This window comes from Haplochromis burtoni, unplaced genomic scaffold, assembly GCF_018398535.1.
Source record: "Haplochromis burtoni strain Fernald_Lab_line unplaced genomic scaffold, NCSU_Asbu1 Contig_25, whole genome shotgun sequence".
NCBI classification, from domain to species: domain Eukaryota; kingdom Metazoa; phylum Chordata; class Actinopteri; order Cichliformes; family Cichlidae; genus Haplochromis; species Haplochromis burtoni.
The window spans coordinates 317,128-335,496 of NW_024582386.1; the positions used below are offsets into that span (position 1 = coordinate 317,128).

The 18,369-nt window shown below is 41.3% G+C and overlaps 1 protein-coding gene across 3 annotated transcripts in view; it reads left to right on the forward strand.

Moving 5' to 3' along the window:
- Nucleotides 1–18,369, forward strand: part of trps1 (trichorhinophalangeal syndrome I) — a 114,579-nt gene that overhangs the window by 44,848 nt on the left and 51,362 nt on the right. For all 3 annotated transcript variants that reach the window (XM_005917580.2, XM_005917581.3, XM_005917579.3), the window contains exons 3-8: nt 4,815–5,531; nt 6,048–6,163; nt 11,652–12,264; nt 12,500–12,714; nt 13,187–13,397; nt 13,524–13,764. In XM_005917580.2, the coding sequence (XP_005917642.1) occupies nt 4,815–5,531; nt 6,048–6,163; nt 11,652–12,264; nt 12,500–12,714; nt 13,187–13,397; nt 13,524–13,764 (2,113 nt within the window). The remainder of the gene's footprint in view (nt 1–4,814; nt 5,532–6,047; nt 6,164–11,651; nt 12,265–12,499; nt 12,715–13,186; nt 13,398–13,523; nt 13,765–18,369) is intronic.

The window sequence follows — 18,369 nt, forward strand, 5'->3', positions numbered from 1 at the left end:
TCATTGTCTGTGGTTTTCTCAGCTAAACTTCCACACACAGACTCAGACCAAGATATTTGGGAGGCGATTGTTTTGCTAAATTAGTCAAAATAAACCTGAGTTCAAATTGCGGCTTGCAGAATTGTTTTAAACCCCATAGTCATTATATTGCAGGCTGTACGAGGGGTGCCCAGCGGGAAGCCTGACCTGTAGCATGACTCGATCTTCAGTGTTCAAAATAGGCCTGAAATGTGGTAGAATCTCTTTAAAGCATTCAGTAATGAGTTTGCTTTTGTGGGTATGCAGTGACTTTGAAGGATGATAAAAGGTGGTTTATGAAATATACCTATGAAGTGATGATAAACACTGATTTTCCACATGCAGAATGTGAACTTGTTTTGGACATCACAGGAAGCTTTATATTCAAATCATCTACTGTTTTTTTATGTGTGTGTGTGTGTGTATATATATATATATATATATATATAACAATTCTGTAACTGTAACTTCGGGGGGGGGGGGTCTTGTTAGTATGTGGAGCTTATCTGCTCCTTGCCTCTTTCCTTTTTCTCTCCTCCTATTCTCCCTTTCTTTGCTCCTGTCTATCCATTTCCCAAGACAATCAGCCTTTTTTCCTTCTTAAAAGAAGAAAACACATTTGTGTTCCCGTCTAAAACCTCTCATCCCCTCCAAACGTCTACGCTCCTTCCTTTTACTTCCCTTTCACAGTGCCAGGATTCTTATTCCAATTAAAAGTCCTTACCCACCATCTCCCTCGTGCGTTTCTTTCTCCCTGACTCGTACCTCTCCTTCATGTGCACCTTACTTACCCGTAAGTTGTTCTATCTTTTCCAAATCTCACAAAGTTCCAGTAAATCAGAAGAGAGGAACAGAGATGGCACCGCGAGAAGAAAGCGAGGACAGATAATGAGGAGCAGGAGAGATAGGGACAAAGAGGGGGAGAGGATGACACGAAGAGCCAGAAAGCAGCGCATCAAGAAAGAGAAAGAAAAGCCAGAGAGAAGTCTGTCTTTGTAATAAGACCTTGCCTTTAGCTTTATTTCTTCATATGTTGCACATTAATCCTTTGTTTATGAAAGATGGAGATGCCAGCTACAGCTGTCCCACGGGGAGGGAGAGAGCACAGATATCTGGAGGCAGCAGGGATATGTGGATGTGTTGAGATTCGGTATCAAACCCATCCATTACCGTGACTCAATAATATGCATTTAGAGAATTAGCTTGGAGTCACTGTGTAAAATGGTTGAGATGTACTCGTAATCTGTTTTCCTCCATTAGAGAGATCTAACTTTGTTCTCTGAATGACAAAGGCCTCTTTTGATTTCTTATGAGTCGCATGAAAATTCATTGCCAGGCTGGCGGTGCACTAAGATGCCGTAAACATGATGTGGTTGAAATGGAGTAAGATATTGTTTATATAACCTAATTAAAGCAACATGTGTTAGACCCCTACAAAACGCATGACAAACGACAGGATTGACCTCCGTTGTCGTTCGTAGCGTTAAAACAAGCTGATTAATTTGTTCTTTTTGTGACAAAGATTGTATGAATGGCCAAATTAATTGCCGACAATTAATCACTGGAGTAAGTGAACAAGCAGAATTGACAAACCTTTGTTGATTACAGCCCCTCAAATATGAGGGTTTGTTGCAGATATCTTTGGATTTTTGACTGATGAGAAGGCAAAACAAGAAATTTGAACACGTCAGCTCTGATTCTGGAAAAGTCTTCTTGTAAATAACTGACGTAAAAGCAAATGCTGTTTAGCGTGCATGCGAGCGCTTGGTTGAAAATACCTGCTGGTTTGAGTTTGAACTGCTCGAATACGATGAAAGTTTTGAAGTTGATTTATAGCGCTTCTCTGGAAAACACGAGCGAGCCACACAAAGAAACGCTGAGATGTAGCGAAAGAGTATGTTTCACAACATAGTTCCCCAACATGGTCCTCCGTCTGCCACATGCGTCTGAAACTTACCATACTCCTGTTGCTGCGTCTTTCAGCAGTTGTCGTTGGATGATTATTGGCAATTTTAGATAAAAGCCTCACTGGCGTTGGGACTAATTGTAGTTGATGGAAATGATTAGCTGTCACATTTATCTTTGCTGAGGTATTGAGGCCAGTGTGGTGTATAAGGGCTAATTGTAGCTAGTAGCAGTAGTTGTTATGTGGTATGTTGTGGTGGGTTGTACCTAATTGTAGTTGATAGTAATGGTTCCAGTCTGTGTATACAGCCTGGAGCAGACAAAAGCTCTGCTGCGACATTGAGAGACACACACACACACACACATATATATACAGATGCTTACACCCAAAAAACACACAGTCGGGCCTTTAAAGACACACCTCTGCTTCCTGCCCGCATCCAATAAAAGTGGCACTGAAGTATGCATAAGACCAAATGATTCCAGCATAAATAAATAAAGGCTACAGAATCATTCCTTCTACTTGCTGCTGTGTTAATGCAAGAATTGTCATCACCGGTGAACTTACTAAGTCACCAGTCGGATGGATCATACAGGGCATACGGAAACATAGTTTAGGTCAGTCAGTGCTTCTTAGGTCGGGGTTTCAGCTTCATTGCTTTACCACAACGATCTGTAGTTTTCCACTGTGTGTGTGTGTGTGTGTGTGTGTGTGTGTGTGTGTGTGTGTGTGTGTGTGTTGGTGTGCGTAAATGATGAATTCTGACTGGGTGTGGTCGACATCAGATGAGATTTTCCCCTGCTCCCTGCACTCACTCACACTCTCCCGCTCCCTCTCTTTCCCTACGCGCGCACACACACACACACACACACACACGCACAGGGCGAGTGCCAGGGCTGGTCTAGGCGTGGGCCCTTGCAGACATAAATGCTTTATTTTAATAGTTGTATGGCAGAGAGAGAGAGTGGGAGAAAAAAGGCAAATACTACAAAGGCCACGGAGAGATTGGATTCAACAAAAACAGCACCCCTCTCTCATTTTCTGTTTTGCTCTCCTCTCTATCTCTGTTTATTGAGTATTTTCTAATCCTCTAGATAACAACAGAACGCTGCCCAAATATGGGTATTGTAACTGTGCATCATCACCCGATTATGGATATTCAAACTTATTCTCATATTTTCTTTAGCAGTGTATGTCTGTGTGTGTGTGTGTGTGTGTGTGTCAGTTCTCTCACGCTTTAACTGTTTGCAGGTTGCTATCAGTAAATAACAACAAGCTTTTGTCTCTCACAGATGCTCACAGGGTGGTGCACATGCTTTCTGGGTTTATCATCAAATAATGCATTACTCATACATAAAACCCTCAAAGACAACCAGTGTCTTCCCCCCTCATATTGCATTGATCTAAAAGTGATCAGTTTTGGCGTCAATCAAGCGTCGGTTGGGTTTGACTTTGTTTATGACCAAAAGAAATGGGTGTACGGGTTCTCCGGGTTGACTGTGCACCCCCGAATATGAACCGAATGACCACAAATAAACACAGATGCGCGCGTATGCGCACACACGCACACACGCACACACGCACACACTTGTGCAAGGAAGACAAAAAAAAGAGCAAAAAAACAAAACGCATGCAGCATCTCCCTGTCACGACTGTTGTGAACGCTACAACCACAATTGTTCCCCTTTTGAACAAAAGAAAGATTATGGTTTAACATAAAACACATGTTTGGTTATTTGATGGCTTTGTACAGTGATTATAAGGGAAGGAGGGGAGGGGGGGGGAGGGCAGGAACAGAAAGAAAACATTTAATGATGGAATTACTTAAGTTATTGTTGCAATTATTCTTGCATGTGAAAGAGGGCAACACAGAATAAAACAATGACTTGGCACTTCATTTCTTTGATATTGGTGTTTTACACAAGGATGCGCAAGCAGGAAAAAGGTGAAAGGTCGAGAGAGAGAAAGAGGATGAGTGGGGCAGGACAAAAGTAAAATGTGACATGGGGGGAAAAAAGTAGGCAATCAAAAGAGGAAACCGAACGAGGTGATGCAGATAAAAGTGTGAGAGACAGTGAGAAATGAGAAAAGGAGAATTTGCAAGCCAGAAAATGAATGAAAGGTTAAAAAAACAACCAAAAAAAGCAAAAAAACGAGAGGAGCAAAATGGGAAGGAGAAATTTGGAGCGCTTGAGGGAATGAATTGCAGTCTGCCGCCTCCCTCATCCATCTTTCTGATATGGGGCGTTCGGTTTGATGTGGTTGTGCGTTGGCCATTCTCCCCGTCTCCTCTCCTTCATCTGTCTCCCCCGTTTCTCTCCGCGCCTCACCCTCCTCCCCCCTCGCTGTCTCTCCCGTCTCTCTGATATGGTTTGGGTTCTTGATGTGGTCACGTGTTGGAAGATTCTCACGGATGGTTTCCATAACGATAAAAAGATTCACTCCCCAGTTGGGTTGAAAAAGGAAAAAAAAAAAAAAAGTTGTTCGATGGGTGCTTTTTTTTGGTGGGGGGGTGGCCGTCACATTTCAGCAAGCACCCGCCCTCCAAAAAAAATCTCTCGCAGCTGAGATGTTTCTGATTTGTTGCGCCTGTTTTTCTTTGACGAGGTTTGTGGTCGAGGATTGTCGCAGATTTTGGTGTTCAAAGAAGTCTGTAAATTAAATCAAAGCTATTTTGCGCACACACTGTACATCATTGTCAGATAATTGTATTTGTGTGCATGTGTGGCGTTATATGCAAAATATTACTGGAGTTTGAAAGGCTCTGTATCTTTTAGTGTCTCGAGGGAAGTCAGCTTGCTGTTTTTTATCCCCAAGCTCCTTCTTCTTCCTCCCTTAATACATGGTAACAAATCATAATTTTCTTTTTCTTCTATTTTTATGTTTGTAGAAATGGTGAGGAAGAAGAATCCCCCTATCCGGAGTGTGGGAGGCGAGGAGGAAGAGGAAGAAGAAGGGAAGAGGCCAGCGGGAGAAGAGGAAGAAGAAGGCGAGGAGGAAGGGAGAGTGGGAGCAGAGGCCGAACGAATAAACCGACCCTCCGAGCCGGAATCCTCCGAGCGGGTCAGAGGAGATGAGGAGCAGCAGGAGGAGGAGGAGGGGGGAGAGAGCGAGTGCATTTCCTCGTCTGTCTCTCCCTCGTCTGTTGGCGATCGTTACGGTAATGAGGAGCGAGGGGGGAGGAGAGGAGGAGGCAGGGGAAGGGCAAAGCAAGGAGGAGCAGCGCTGACGGACAGGCCGGAGAGCCAGTCGGAGCCTGAGGACGGGGACAGAGCGGTAGAAGAAGGGGAGAGAAGCGACAGAGAAAGGGGGGAGGCAGATCATCTCACCCCTCCTCTCCTCTCTGCCCCGCACCTCCTCCCAAGACAGGAAGGAGGGGAGGAGACCACGACCGATACCCCTCCGCTTTCCTCCAGCCCCTCTCCTAAACTCCAGGACTTCAAGTGCAATGTGTGTGGCTACGGTTACTATGGCAACGACCCGGCTGACCTGGTGAAGCACTTTCGGAAGTATCACCTGGGCCTGCACAACCGCACACGGCAGGATGCTGCTCTGGACACACACATCCTGGCACTCCACAACATGGCTCCCCAACACACACCTATTGGTAACTTCAGCTTTCTCTGTCCAGCGCTTATTATAGAAATGAGTTTATAATGGAGAATGAAATGTATGACCCTAAAGACCTGGACAGTCATAGCAAATATGAACCAGTACAGGAGAAAACTGCCAAAAATACATATGAGTTCATCTATTTTATATATCGTTAGCTTCATAGCATAAGTGCCTAAGTCATTTTTTTGTGTTTTGTGTTTCAGACGGACAGGATGATGCAGCAGTGGTAGGGGAGTAAAGTTAGGCAAAAATCTCAATTTGACCAAAAAATGACTTAGGCACTTATGCTATGAAGCTAACGATATATATACATATATATACTTTGAACTTGTCTTCCAGTAAGGACATAGCAGTTACTTAGAAAAACAGCATGTTGATTCTGAGTCTAGTTTTCCTTCTTCCCAGATGTCAGGCTAGTTCTCACATTTTTTTTTGCCTCAAGCAGCTTGAGCCCTCTTTGTTTATCTGTTTCTACCAGTCTGACCCCTTCTTGCATTTCTCATGTCAGACATACAGGCGGGACAAGGGCAGAGGAGCCAAGCCAAAGACTTGGGGAAGACAAGACCAGAGATACAGAGTCAGCAGCATAGGACAGTTATGATGAATGGCACATATGACGTACAGGTAAGTCCTGGGTGTGAAATACTCATAAAAGTGTTTAAAATACTCCATACTTTAATAACTGAATATATTTTAAAAAAAACCCAAAAAACTATGTGCTGTAGTAGCCCTTTTAAGGAATTTTAAAAGGGGTTAAAAATAAAATAAAATAAAAACCTCCTCAGTCCCACAGAAAGCCTTAATTTTTGGAGCTGATTGGCTTTCATAAAAGTCAGTGTGGTATTCCAAAGTACTATTTTTCTTGAAGTTTGCCAATTTTGGTATCTGTGGCCCATTTTCCACAGTATGTTCTCAGATTTGGTGACTCTCATCCTGCCAGCATGCCAGACTGCAAAAGGCATTTCTTTTCCCATTAATTTAGAGCTTCCGCTCAAAGTACCAGGAAATTTAACTCCCAAGGATTTTTCTCTCACGCCATCCAGACATGCTTCAGACGGTTGACTGTCTATATTTCCAACCCTTGAAATGTCGTGTGTGTGCGATCAAAAATGTTAAGTGCTGCAAGCCTCACCCAGAAATTTTTGTACCTATTGAAAAGTATTAATCTCCCGGGGAGTTTTTTTTTTCTTTTCTTTTGTTCAGGGGTAGAATAATTTCCCCACAGTAGAAATTGTTAACTGTTAATAGCCCCTGGAGTTAGTTCCTGCAGCGTGGAAGCTCTCATAAGCCGTTTTTCCACCACAGGAACTTTTCCCAAGGTCTAGAAACTTTTGGAGGGACTCAATATATTTCCATTTGTCAAGTAGCCTAACTGCAGCGTTTTGTCTCATCTCACAGTCATTTGAGATGGTTTTTTACTTCAAGGTATTCCACAGAATTTGTTGAGTATTGCTTGTAAATACCACATTGTAACTCGGGCCTTCATGTCTGATTCAGAGCGCAAGAACGAGAGAGGGAATGAGAGAGACTGAGCAGTTGTGGTCAAGCATGCTAGAAAGTGAATGTGAACAAACCCGTGAATCAGACAAACCAAACTTTATTTTCTGGTTGTTTCTCAGTGGTTGCGTTCTGAAGTAGTGATAAACAGGCTTATATTGTTTCACAACCCTACGGGAAGGTGCGTGGTTAGATTTTTTTTTATAACCAAAAGGGAGGCTTCAGCCTGTCCGCCGTGGATGCTCTGTCTGTGTGTGTATGTGCACGGAAAAGAGGCACGATGGAACGTCATCTAAACTTTTTCAGACATCCCACACGTTAAAACAGCTAAAGTGATGGGCCTGGTCTTTTCTTTACCGCAGTGGAAATGTAGAGAAACAATGACAAGGATCAGGGTGTGAGCTCCACACAAAGAAATAGTAAAGAAACATGTATTTCTGATGTGTATTTCCTGTTAGGCTTATAATAATGCTGTTATTACACACGTACAAATGATGTTATTTAAATATACTTTTATTTTGCACATGCCACGTATTTATACGGATCAGGTATAAATCCAGTAAACTTTATGTAGTGTGAGAAAAATGTGAAAGTGGCCACGTTGACATCATCTGAAACTTTTTAAAGTTGTTGTTGTATTTCTTTTCCACGTGGGTTACCTTGGAAACAGATTTTTTTTAAGATAACAAACACAAGTTGACGCACTTATGCCTCGACTAGAACTGGTGTTAGAGATTATGGCAGGGCTCCGGCACATTTGATATAATCTTATAATTAATTATACAACAATTTTCTTTTATTTTGTGGTGAAACAGTAACATCAGAAATATGCACTTATGGATGCAATGCAGTCTCAGTCTTGTTTGCATATGTTTAATGCGCATCATTGTGTGCACCAACATGCACTAGTAAAACTGGCGTAAAGTTCTAAAAGAAAACTCAAAAATGTTGCATTCATTTCATTTACATCAAAGTTCCAGTTATTAAATTTGTATGTCATAATAACTCGAAGAAGTGCGACATACTGTATATGAAACATTTTATGTAATCATAGTTAGAAACTTTGATCCAATACAAGTAACACTGATTTAGTTAACAGTTCGCTGTAATCACAGTTGTAATAAATCTGCAAAGTTAGGCTCATAACTGAATGGAATAATTTATTGGGTAGAGCAATCTGCAACTGATTTGTAACATAGGGTGTGCCTTATTTGGACAGGGAGGCATTGTGCTGCAAGTTATAAAATTTTATAGACTGACAGATGGATAGACACAGAAAGGGAGACAACCGGGGCACCTGGCAGACAAGTCGCACATATGGGGGTATGCATAGTCAAGCGTACGTGCACGCGCACACACACAAAAGCCATAGTGTCGACTTCCCAAATCTTTTGCAGGGAATGCGTGCATAGACAAATGCTCGCATGTGCACCATATGCATGATTATAGCTGTTAAATAATTCAATAAAATCAATGCTCATCCCCATATTGAGGTCTCATTTTATAAAACTAGGTGAATGAAGGGGATGCTGCAAACTTGCAGTTGCAACTAAAAATTCCTTCTACGAGGTGAATGTCGTAGATATACTAGGACGCTGTACTCAAACTTCTAATCATAAATAATCAAAAAACATTTTTAAAAAAAGAGATGTGTTTTGTACCTGACATCAACAGATTGAACAGAACAGAACCGAATCAATCTGAGGATAAAAATAGTTTTCAATAATTTTGTTCTTTGTGTTACCAGGCGTCCATAATCAGTGAAATCCGCAGCGCCAGTATTGATTTGCGGTGCATGTTAGTACTGAACATTAAAGCCTCAGACTAACTGCTCATGTGTCTGCTATTTTTACCTCAAGAGCTACGAAGTTTAAATGAGATCTTAAATCAGATCAGTGATATCTAATCACCTATCAGTTTAGCAGTATTTTCAGTAATAACCTACAGGTTCGCTTGGAAAAAATTTTTTAATCGTCAAATGTTTACAATATGCTGTAAATATAAGCTCATTTTTGGCAATAACTGAGTCAAGGATTAGGATTTCGAGTATTCATGAACTGTGATGTTTTTGTGTGAAAGATTTAGTGGGATGATTCAACAAACGTGCGTGTGTGTGTCAAGAATAGTGAAGGAGTTTAGTTTCATTTAAACCAGCAGCCTGTAATGATCTAAAGTCACGTAATGGACACAGTAATACACATACGCGTGCAGACACACACACACACATACGCACACCGAATCAGAAATAGAAAATCCAGTGGGCTTAAGTCGTCATTATGAAGAAAAAGTGAAAGTATATATATACTTTAAAAAAAAAACGAATGAAAGGGGTCTCTATTCTCTCCATCCCTCACTCACTTTTTCTCCCTCTCCCGCCCACGTTTGGAAAATTCCATGTTGTCATTTGCTAAGACAAGATTCCATGTCAACCAATGAGATTCCAGACCCCCCCCAAAAAAGTCATAGTGGAGAAAAGGGAGAAGGAATGAGTGAGAGTGCTCGAGATGGAGGAGGAAAGGAGAGAAGGTAGTGACAGAGGCAGACGGAGAACCAGTAGTTATAATCGGCTGTTAGGGAGTGTAATGAAACAGCTGTCAGACATATTTAGCTGTCTTCTTCTCTCCTGCTTCTCCATTTGTCTCTCTTATCAAGTCTTTGTCTCTCCTTCACCTTCTCCTCTGCTCTGCCCTCTTTCTTTGATTTGTCTTTCTTAGTCTCTATTACTTTATCTAATCCATTTTTCCAACTTCTCAATTTGCTTCCCGGCTCTCTTTCGCCTCTTTCTTTTTCTGCAGCTCTGTTCTTCAACTTACAATTTTTCTTTCATCTTGTCCCATTCGCCCTTTGCCTCTTTTCTTTCACTCTGTCCCTGTCTCATATTCTCGGTCATGTCTTCCTGCACATTCTGCCTGGTGAAATTACTTGATGCTTTGCTCTTTGCTAATTGTCTGGGCAGGGTCTGTTGGATGAGATAATTGTTGAATTTCTGTCGTGAGATCACGTACAGTAATGACTCTCATTTAGACTTTAACATTTATTTTCTTTAGCTGAGTTGACGTATACCATCTCACGCTTAATTCTTTGTACAAATATTACTTTTTCCACCCTTTTTGGCAAAATGATTGCCTTACTGTCACTCTTGTTGTTTATGAAAAGAGGAAAGTTCAGATTTTCAGCTGTCCTATGAACTGATTGTAGTTTCTTTAAAAAAAAAAAAAACACACAGAGAGAAAAAAATCTTTTACACCTTTCATCTTCAAAAATGTCCTTGTACCATCATAAAAAAAACTACAAATTTCCCTTTATCTTAACTTCACTCCCACTTTTAATCCCAATACAGTTTAACCATAAGCATAAAACTAGGCAAATAAATAATTTAAATAGTTTTGCTTGTCTTAAAAACTAATTTCTGTGCTAGATTTTGGGAAAAAATCCCAAACAACAGACAGTATTTGTATAACATAGACACAAACTTGTATCTCTTGTTATTTTAAAACAATCCAAGTATGAAAAATATATAAACATATAGAACCTGTCAAACTCACACAAAAACCCCCCGCATGCTAGCAATCCATTATACTAGGAAACATGACATAAAAGCTGAACAGAACATTCCCCGCTAATCTGTTCTTGACACCAATTGACGTAACTGCCATGCTGCACATTCGCTGATTCTGAGATCTAATTCCTAGTATTGAAACGAAAAACAAGAGCATTGCATCTGTTTGGCGTTCTGTTATCTATGGAGCTTTGCATCTTTGCTCATGTCACATGCAGCATGCAGCTCTGTTACCACACTGCCCATAGTTATCTTAAAACCTCAGATTTAGAGACAAATCTATATTGTACAGTAGGGAGTCCATTGCCACTGTATGGCATGCCAGATTGCCTCATTACTATCATAACGATGAGCACAGTGTAATCACCTACTGTCTAGAGGCTAACTTAATAAAAAAAAAACAGTGCCAGGTTGCTGACTTAGTTATATAAAACCTTGGCCTCGACCCTAAACACTACAGTAGAGCCTAGTAGTTTTGTTATTGGTTGGTTAGTTAGACTTAGAGTTGCCTTTTAATTGTCTACAGTTACATACGGAAAATGATGGATTATGTTCATTGTGGGTTTGAGTAGCTAAGGCATAATTATCCTGCACAGCTCTACGATCGGTGGCTTGTGCCATGTGTCCTTTAAATATCTGCTGCTTAGGAACACAAAAATAACTGCCTTGTATCTAATTTCTTTCATGTTTGTCTGTTTGAAGGAAAAGGCAGTATAACCAGTCATTGTCTTTTTTTTCCCTTCTCTGAATCCTGTAAAGTACTTTAATAAATGTAAAGTTAGCATTAACTTTAACTATTTAAAGAATTATAAAGAAATTCCCGCATTGCTCTTTATTTCACAAGATTAAGAGTCTGATATATAGTTATTCATTTGCAGCAGCAATTTTAGGAAATGCAGACATCTGGAAATGGAAAATGGACAATAAATAAAAACATCTTTTATTTGCATGAAGCAATAACAAGCAAGCAGACTGCCTCTTAATCAAACTGTTTATGTATTAAATATATATTTTTATTCCTTCTTTATTGTCTTTTTCTTTTCTGCCTATCAACAGGTGACGTTGGGTGGCACGCTCATTGGAATCGGTCGGAAGACCTCGGATTGCCAAGGAAACACAAAGTACTTTCGCTGCAAATTCTGCAACTTCACGTACATGGGCAGTAATTCCTTGGAACTTGAACAACATTTCCTTTCTTCGCACCCAAACAAAGTCAAAACACCACCAACCACACCCCTGCTGACCACAAATAACCTGGCAACGCACGACAACCAGCTGAAGGGACGGAGTCAAGCCTTAGACGGGGCCGAACGAGTTGCGGTGCGCGCAGAGGACGACTCTTTGGTCGGGTACTTCATCCCAGTCAGGTCTTGTTCGGATTCATCGGGCTGGGTGGGGGAGGCTGGTCGAGGCGCCGTGCAGACGTATTATTGGTGTAAATCCTGCAGCTGGAGTTGCGAGTGGTCGGGGGGTTCTGCAAAGCTTTTAGAGCACTATGAGCAAAGACACAAAATGAACACCGGTGGTACTACGAGCCCCAACAACTCTAATCCTGGTGGGATGGACAGAGAGCGAGAAAGAGGAGGAAGGAGAGATGGAGGAGAGAGAGACCAAATGGTATCAAAAGGCCGCAAAGATCAGCCATCCAACCTCTCCAGCACCAGCCAAGGTAATGAAGATGTATTGGAACGTGGCAGTAAGATGATGTTCGTTACTGCTGGTAGATTGTATCTGCTTAAAGCGAAGATAAATGATCGCCCTCAATAAATGAGTCTTCTATTATTGTTTGTGGTGCTTGTCACCTCATGTTTGTTTGCCTTGATTATCATAATAGAAATTATACGTGATAATATTTGAATTTCTGCCCAGGTTTTATTTACTTTTGTTCTGCTTTTTGCTCCTAGGAGACCCAAACAGCAGTGATTCAGAAGCAGTTGTGACCAGTTATAACTGTCAGTTGTGTGATTTCCGGTACTCCATGGCCCACAGTGCGGATGTGATCGTAGTAGCACCATTACTACTGCACTACCAGCATAACCACTCCATCCACCGCTGCAGCATTCAACACTGCATGTATTGTCCACAGGGTCTCTGTCAGCCACAAAAACACCTAGGGGAGGTGAGATAAATAAAATATTGAAATGTTTATTTGCTTGTTTTGCTGCCTGCTTGTTAATTAGAAGGAAAAAAAGAGCTGTTTTGCAAGCAAAGGAAAAATAAAATGTAATATAGGAACAAGTGTAAAGTTAATTGTTCCAATTTCCTGCCTAGTTAAAATTCCCTTGCTTTCCTCAGTCTACCCACGCATTCTCCCCTCCCTCCTTTTGTGCCAGCTGCCAGCAGTTCTGTTGCAGCTGTTAAAAATGCAAAAAGGATGGTTAACATCCAAAATTGAGGGTGGCATCATTTACTTAATAATGCACATTCATACTGGTACTGCTGGCTTCCACTTCTTTATTAGATCCATAGAAAATACACGGCTACGCCACAGCATCAAAACGAGATTCTTCTTATATCGGCAGTAATCAGTAAAGAATTTGAAGGTTCAAACCACTTTTGCTCTTACCTTTTTTTCTAATTTATTTCAACAGGTATCCCACCCATTCGCTTGTCGGAAGCCCACCTGCCCCAAATGCTGTTCAAAGTTCCCTCAACTCGCCAAACAGCAGGACGCCATTGGTTCAAAACCTGCTGTCACCACCTCACCCAGCGTGACTCCTCCTAATCCTAGAGGCGACCACAGTGGGATTTCTGGTTCTACTTTTCACCCCTCAAACCCCGCCCATCCTGTTGTCACACAAGGTATTTGGAGGCATATGTTATTTATATATATATAACATTTATCGGAAGCCTGATTCTGGAGCTTTTCCAGTATGACCCTAAATTCTTCGCTTCTTGCTTCTGATTGGTCCCGCTTTCCTGTCGTAGGCGTCACCCACTTGTGTGACCAGTGTGCATTTGCTACCACTGACATTGACGTGTTGCTGCAACACTATGAAAGCTGCCACAACCTGATCAACCTAAAGGGGGCTCCCCCACATGTCAAAGCTGAGGAAGAAGCTGCGGGAGACAAGGAAGGAGGGCGAGGAGGCGCAGGAGAGAGGGAGTACTCATGTACAAAGTGTCACTTCATTACAGAAGTGGAAGAAGAGATTTTTAGACACTACAGGTGAGATTGCATGGTCATTATAATTGTGTTATTTGATAGGATGTATTTTCTCCCCCCTGCCTAATAAGCTAATAAGCTAACAGTGCCCCAGTTGATCCCGGGAGGAGACACAAATCCCTTTGGGGTCATGGTAGGGGGGGCATCTGACTTAAAAGAAATCTGCCAATTCAATCAAACATGCAGAGCTACCCCCTGTGGCCCTTGTAAATAAGAGAGCAGCCAAAGGTAGCTTCTTGATGATGTTTTTTTTACATTATGTAGTGTTTTTTTCTGCAAGGGTTGAGCCATTCAGTTTTCCATCTTTTTCAAAAATCTGTGCTTTTTTTTGCCGTGCATGCAGTCAGTTAACTTTTTAAGACATAGAATCTCATACAGATCGAGTATTTACTTTGATTGAATTCATCATGGGGAAAAAAAAGGCAAGAATCTGAAAAATTTTGTTCAAGTTAGGTGCAAATTCCTGTGCTTTGTTTCAGACTCACTTGTCAAGTAAATGTTCAGTGAGAGGAAAAAAAGAAAGAAAATTGTACGCTTAAGTTACTCGCAGACACCATGTTGACATTCTCACCTGGAAGCTGCACAGATATGATCACATATTTATAGCCCGTGTTGCAGATTTTCAAACTGATATTACACACACCCGTCTGTGATGAAGTCCATGAGTCGAATATCTATGAAAGCACCATGTTGTGGCTTATGGGCTGTTTTCTCGAGGGGCAAAAGGCTTTGGCCTTACGTTCACATTAAAGTTACTCCATGTCATACATTGCTGGAGATTAGACGACTTAAGACGCATTCCTCTTTAAATGCACCTTGGATGCCTGTGAAGCCAAAACCCCAATATTGCAACAAGCTTTACAGTCTTTGACATTTCACCCACGTCTGCTCACTGTCTGAAAGTGAGTGGTCAGAAAGGTCCTATTGAGTTTGTCTTGCACTACGTGAAAAAATAAAGTAACAAGGTCTTAATCGAAAAATGAAATCTAGGTTTCAAAAATATTACATTTGTCTCACACTGACAAGTGCAAGAAGGATTTAAGTTTCCCTGAAGGTGGGAACTTTCTCTTTTTATTTGCACAGGTAAATGTATACACTAAATTTATATGTATATTTTCTAAAAAATACCAAAAACTCACTTTTACAGGCTGTAGAGGCTAGACTGGACTCCACAGCCAATCCTGTCTTCTAGATTCAGATTTAGTGACAGAAAAAGATGAAAGTATGAGTTGGGGTGGGGTGGGAAAAAGGGGAGTGGCGTGGGAAAGTTGGGCCCAAAGACACAAAAAGTGGAGATAGTTGTGTGGAGATTTGCAGTTACTAATCTACACTACTGATCGGAATGTTTTATTATATGTTGTCACTTGGCATTGGTATCTAAATCAGGCTAAATTATCAAAGAACAAAGTATCGATAAGCTGTGATCATTTCTGCTGTCAGGGTTTTAAAACAATATGCTGCACTTTCTTTATTCCCATGAAGAATGGAGATCCTCCTCTCTGAGCCTGTGTGCCTGGGGCAGAGGCAGCTGTCACTCCCTTTAACTGCAGCACCATGCAGCACACACAGGCACAGGGCCTCAAACTCTTTTTAAATGTGGTTGCTCCTCACGAGAAGTGATGCCAAAGACAATTTCTTTCCATGCGAGGGCAGAAACACAAGCAATATGCGAAGATATTAAATGCAGAGGAATTCACAGTTTTCGTCTGCCTAGCTGTTAGTTTTTCTGTCGTTGCCTCAGGTATGTTATGGATACTCAGTGTGTGAGCGTAGAGCCCACACACTGAGATAACTTAATTACACGAAATTGGATTGATGATAAAGCGCACCTTGTGTGTTAAGCTACGGATGGATTCATAAATTCAAGCGCAAATGTTCACAGGAGTATCTGAACGGTTCTCAGTTAGGGTTTTAGAGCACGCACATCGGGAGCACATTCAGAGATGAGCCTTTCCTCAGTCAAAAACAATGCTGTCGCAGTTTGCGGCTCGAGAACTTTTCTCTTTTGACAGCCTGATGAGAACAGCAGATGGCAAGGACCGAAAGACGGGAAGGGAAGAAAGAAGGTTAGAAGAAGGAATGTAAGAGGGAAGGTGAATGAAATACAGAGAGAGAAATTCAGAGAGAAGGGTGCTCAGCAGAGAGCGAGAGCGGGTGACAAAGCAGAGTTTGCAGGGGATTTAACAGTTCATTCACGTCCTTAACAAAATCTAAGCCCTGAATCTTGGAGCTCAAATCAAATAAAAGTGAAATAAAGCCAGAAAGTTTCATGCTGCATCTAAAAACAACCATTTTTTTTTTTTTTTATCTGAAGGCCAAGTCTTAGAAAACAAAAAGCAGCATGTAATTATAGGGTGTTCAGATCAAAGGATGCTGCTGTGTAATGCGAAAAAGATTGTCAGCTGAGGGAAGCCAATCAATCCATAAGTTTTATAGATAAACTCTCACCTAGCTGCTAATATACACCTTAAGTACAATCTGATGGCTGACAGTGGTCATGTTAAAATTACACCCATAGCAGCCAGTCACACAGGTTCTTTACCCACATATCAGATATATATGTATTGGTCCGGGTAGAGCCAGTCACAGTAAAAAGGATTTTGTCCACAAATGGGGAGCCAACCAATGGTAAAGCCGCAGTGGACTACACTTACCGGTCATTTTTATTAGTTACACCTTGCTAGTACCACTTTGGACTTCCTTTTGCCTTTAAAACAGCCTAAATTCCGGTGTGGAAACATTCCTCAGTCGACTACACATCCTGTGATCCGAATCTCCTCTTTCAACACATCCCAAAGAAGAGTAGAGAAGATTTATTATAATTTTCAAGTTTGAGAGGATTTGAGCATTGATACGATGGGTTATCCTGCTCAAAGGAGCCATCAGAAGATGGGTACACTGTGGTTATAACGTGATGGCCAGCCTGAACCATTGCTACAAGAGCCATGCTTCCCATCCGAATGTTGCAGTAGAAATTGAAACTCATCAGACGAGGCAACATTTTTCCAATTTTCTCTTGTCCAATTTTGGTAAGCCCAGGTGAATTGTCACCTAGGTCACCTGCTTTTAGCTGGCAGGAGTGCATTCAGAGATGCTCTTCTGTATACCTTGGCTGTAACAAGTGGTTATTTGAGTTACTTTTGCCTTCCTATCATTTTGAAGCAGTCTGGCATTTTCACCTACAGCACTGCCACTGATGGGATATTTTACATTTTTTCAGACCACTCTCTGTAAACCCTAGAGATGGTTGTGTGGGAAAGTCCCTGCAGATCAGCAGTTTCTGAAATACTCAGACTAGCCTATGTGTCTCAACAACCGTGCCACATTTAGACACTCTTAAATCACCTTCCTTCCCCATTTTTGCTCCGTTTGAACTTGATCATTGGCTGATTAGACATTTGCATAAACAAGCAGTTGAACAGCTGAACCTAATGAAGTGGCTAGTGAGTCTACAAAACACAAATTGTGCTTCTGGATGCTGCAGAGTGCATTGCTATAATAAGATATTTGGAGAAAAAAAGAGACAAACATTTTTCCCACTGTCTCGCTGTTTCTTACCCTACTGATGGAACAATGCTGCAATCCTAAAGGAGTCAGAAATCGGAATTTCAGAGTTCCAAGTCAGAATTTGAATCTGGAACTCAGACTGAGGGGCCCCAGTAACCTAGAGTTAACAATCCAAGATGGCGGCATTGAGCGTAAACATTAGCAAAACTATAAAACTTTGAATCTGTGCTGGCTCTGTTGTGTATTAACTCACTATAACTCCCCAAATTAGCCACATGCACAGCACTGGTCAGGCTCAGTCCACGGATTCACAGTGCCAGATTTATCAAAACAAGCTTTAGGACATGATTCTAGTGCAAACTAGAAACTGTTTATTACAAATGGATAAATTGTTATTAAAATACAGATAGAAGAAGCATATTTTTTATGTCTGCTTCAACATTTCCCGTAGGAAAGTAGTGTTAACAGTGACAGACCCAGTAAATGATGAAATCAGTAGGTACGCCAGTCCACGTGTGGATGCTGATGATAAATCAAGGCTGCTGTGTCGTTCAGCATCTAGAGACATAAGTCTAATGGACACACTATATGCTTTTTCATTCACACGTTCTCACAGATTTCTGCAAATATTTCAGCCTCTGTGATCTGCTAGAGGTGCAGGCCTTTTATATATTCTTCAACAGCTAATAAAGGGAGAAAGAGAATATGAGGCAGGATGATGAATAAGATAAGTTTATGTCAGAAGTATATATTTATTTCTGTATTTTCACTTGCTGTCATATAGAAATCATGCATCAGACGTACAAGACAGCAAAGAGGAATACATAGAGTATTCTGAGAGGTTATATATCGGGACGTATTGTAAATGTTTGCGTGGGTCTGGATCTGCAATATCTTCTCATTGTTTTCAAATTCACGCCTTAAATGTTTTGTTTTTGTTTTTTCCTGGATGAGGAAATATTATGGTAGGGTTCAAAGCAGAAACCAGAGGATGCGAGTCGCAAAATGGAGAAAAATGACTCTGGATATGCTTTTTTCCCCCTGTTTTCAGTGACTTTTGGTCCGTGTTTATTGTCTGCTATTGTAAAACCCTCACTCTGC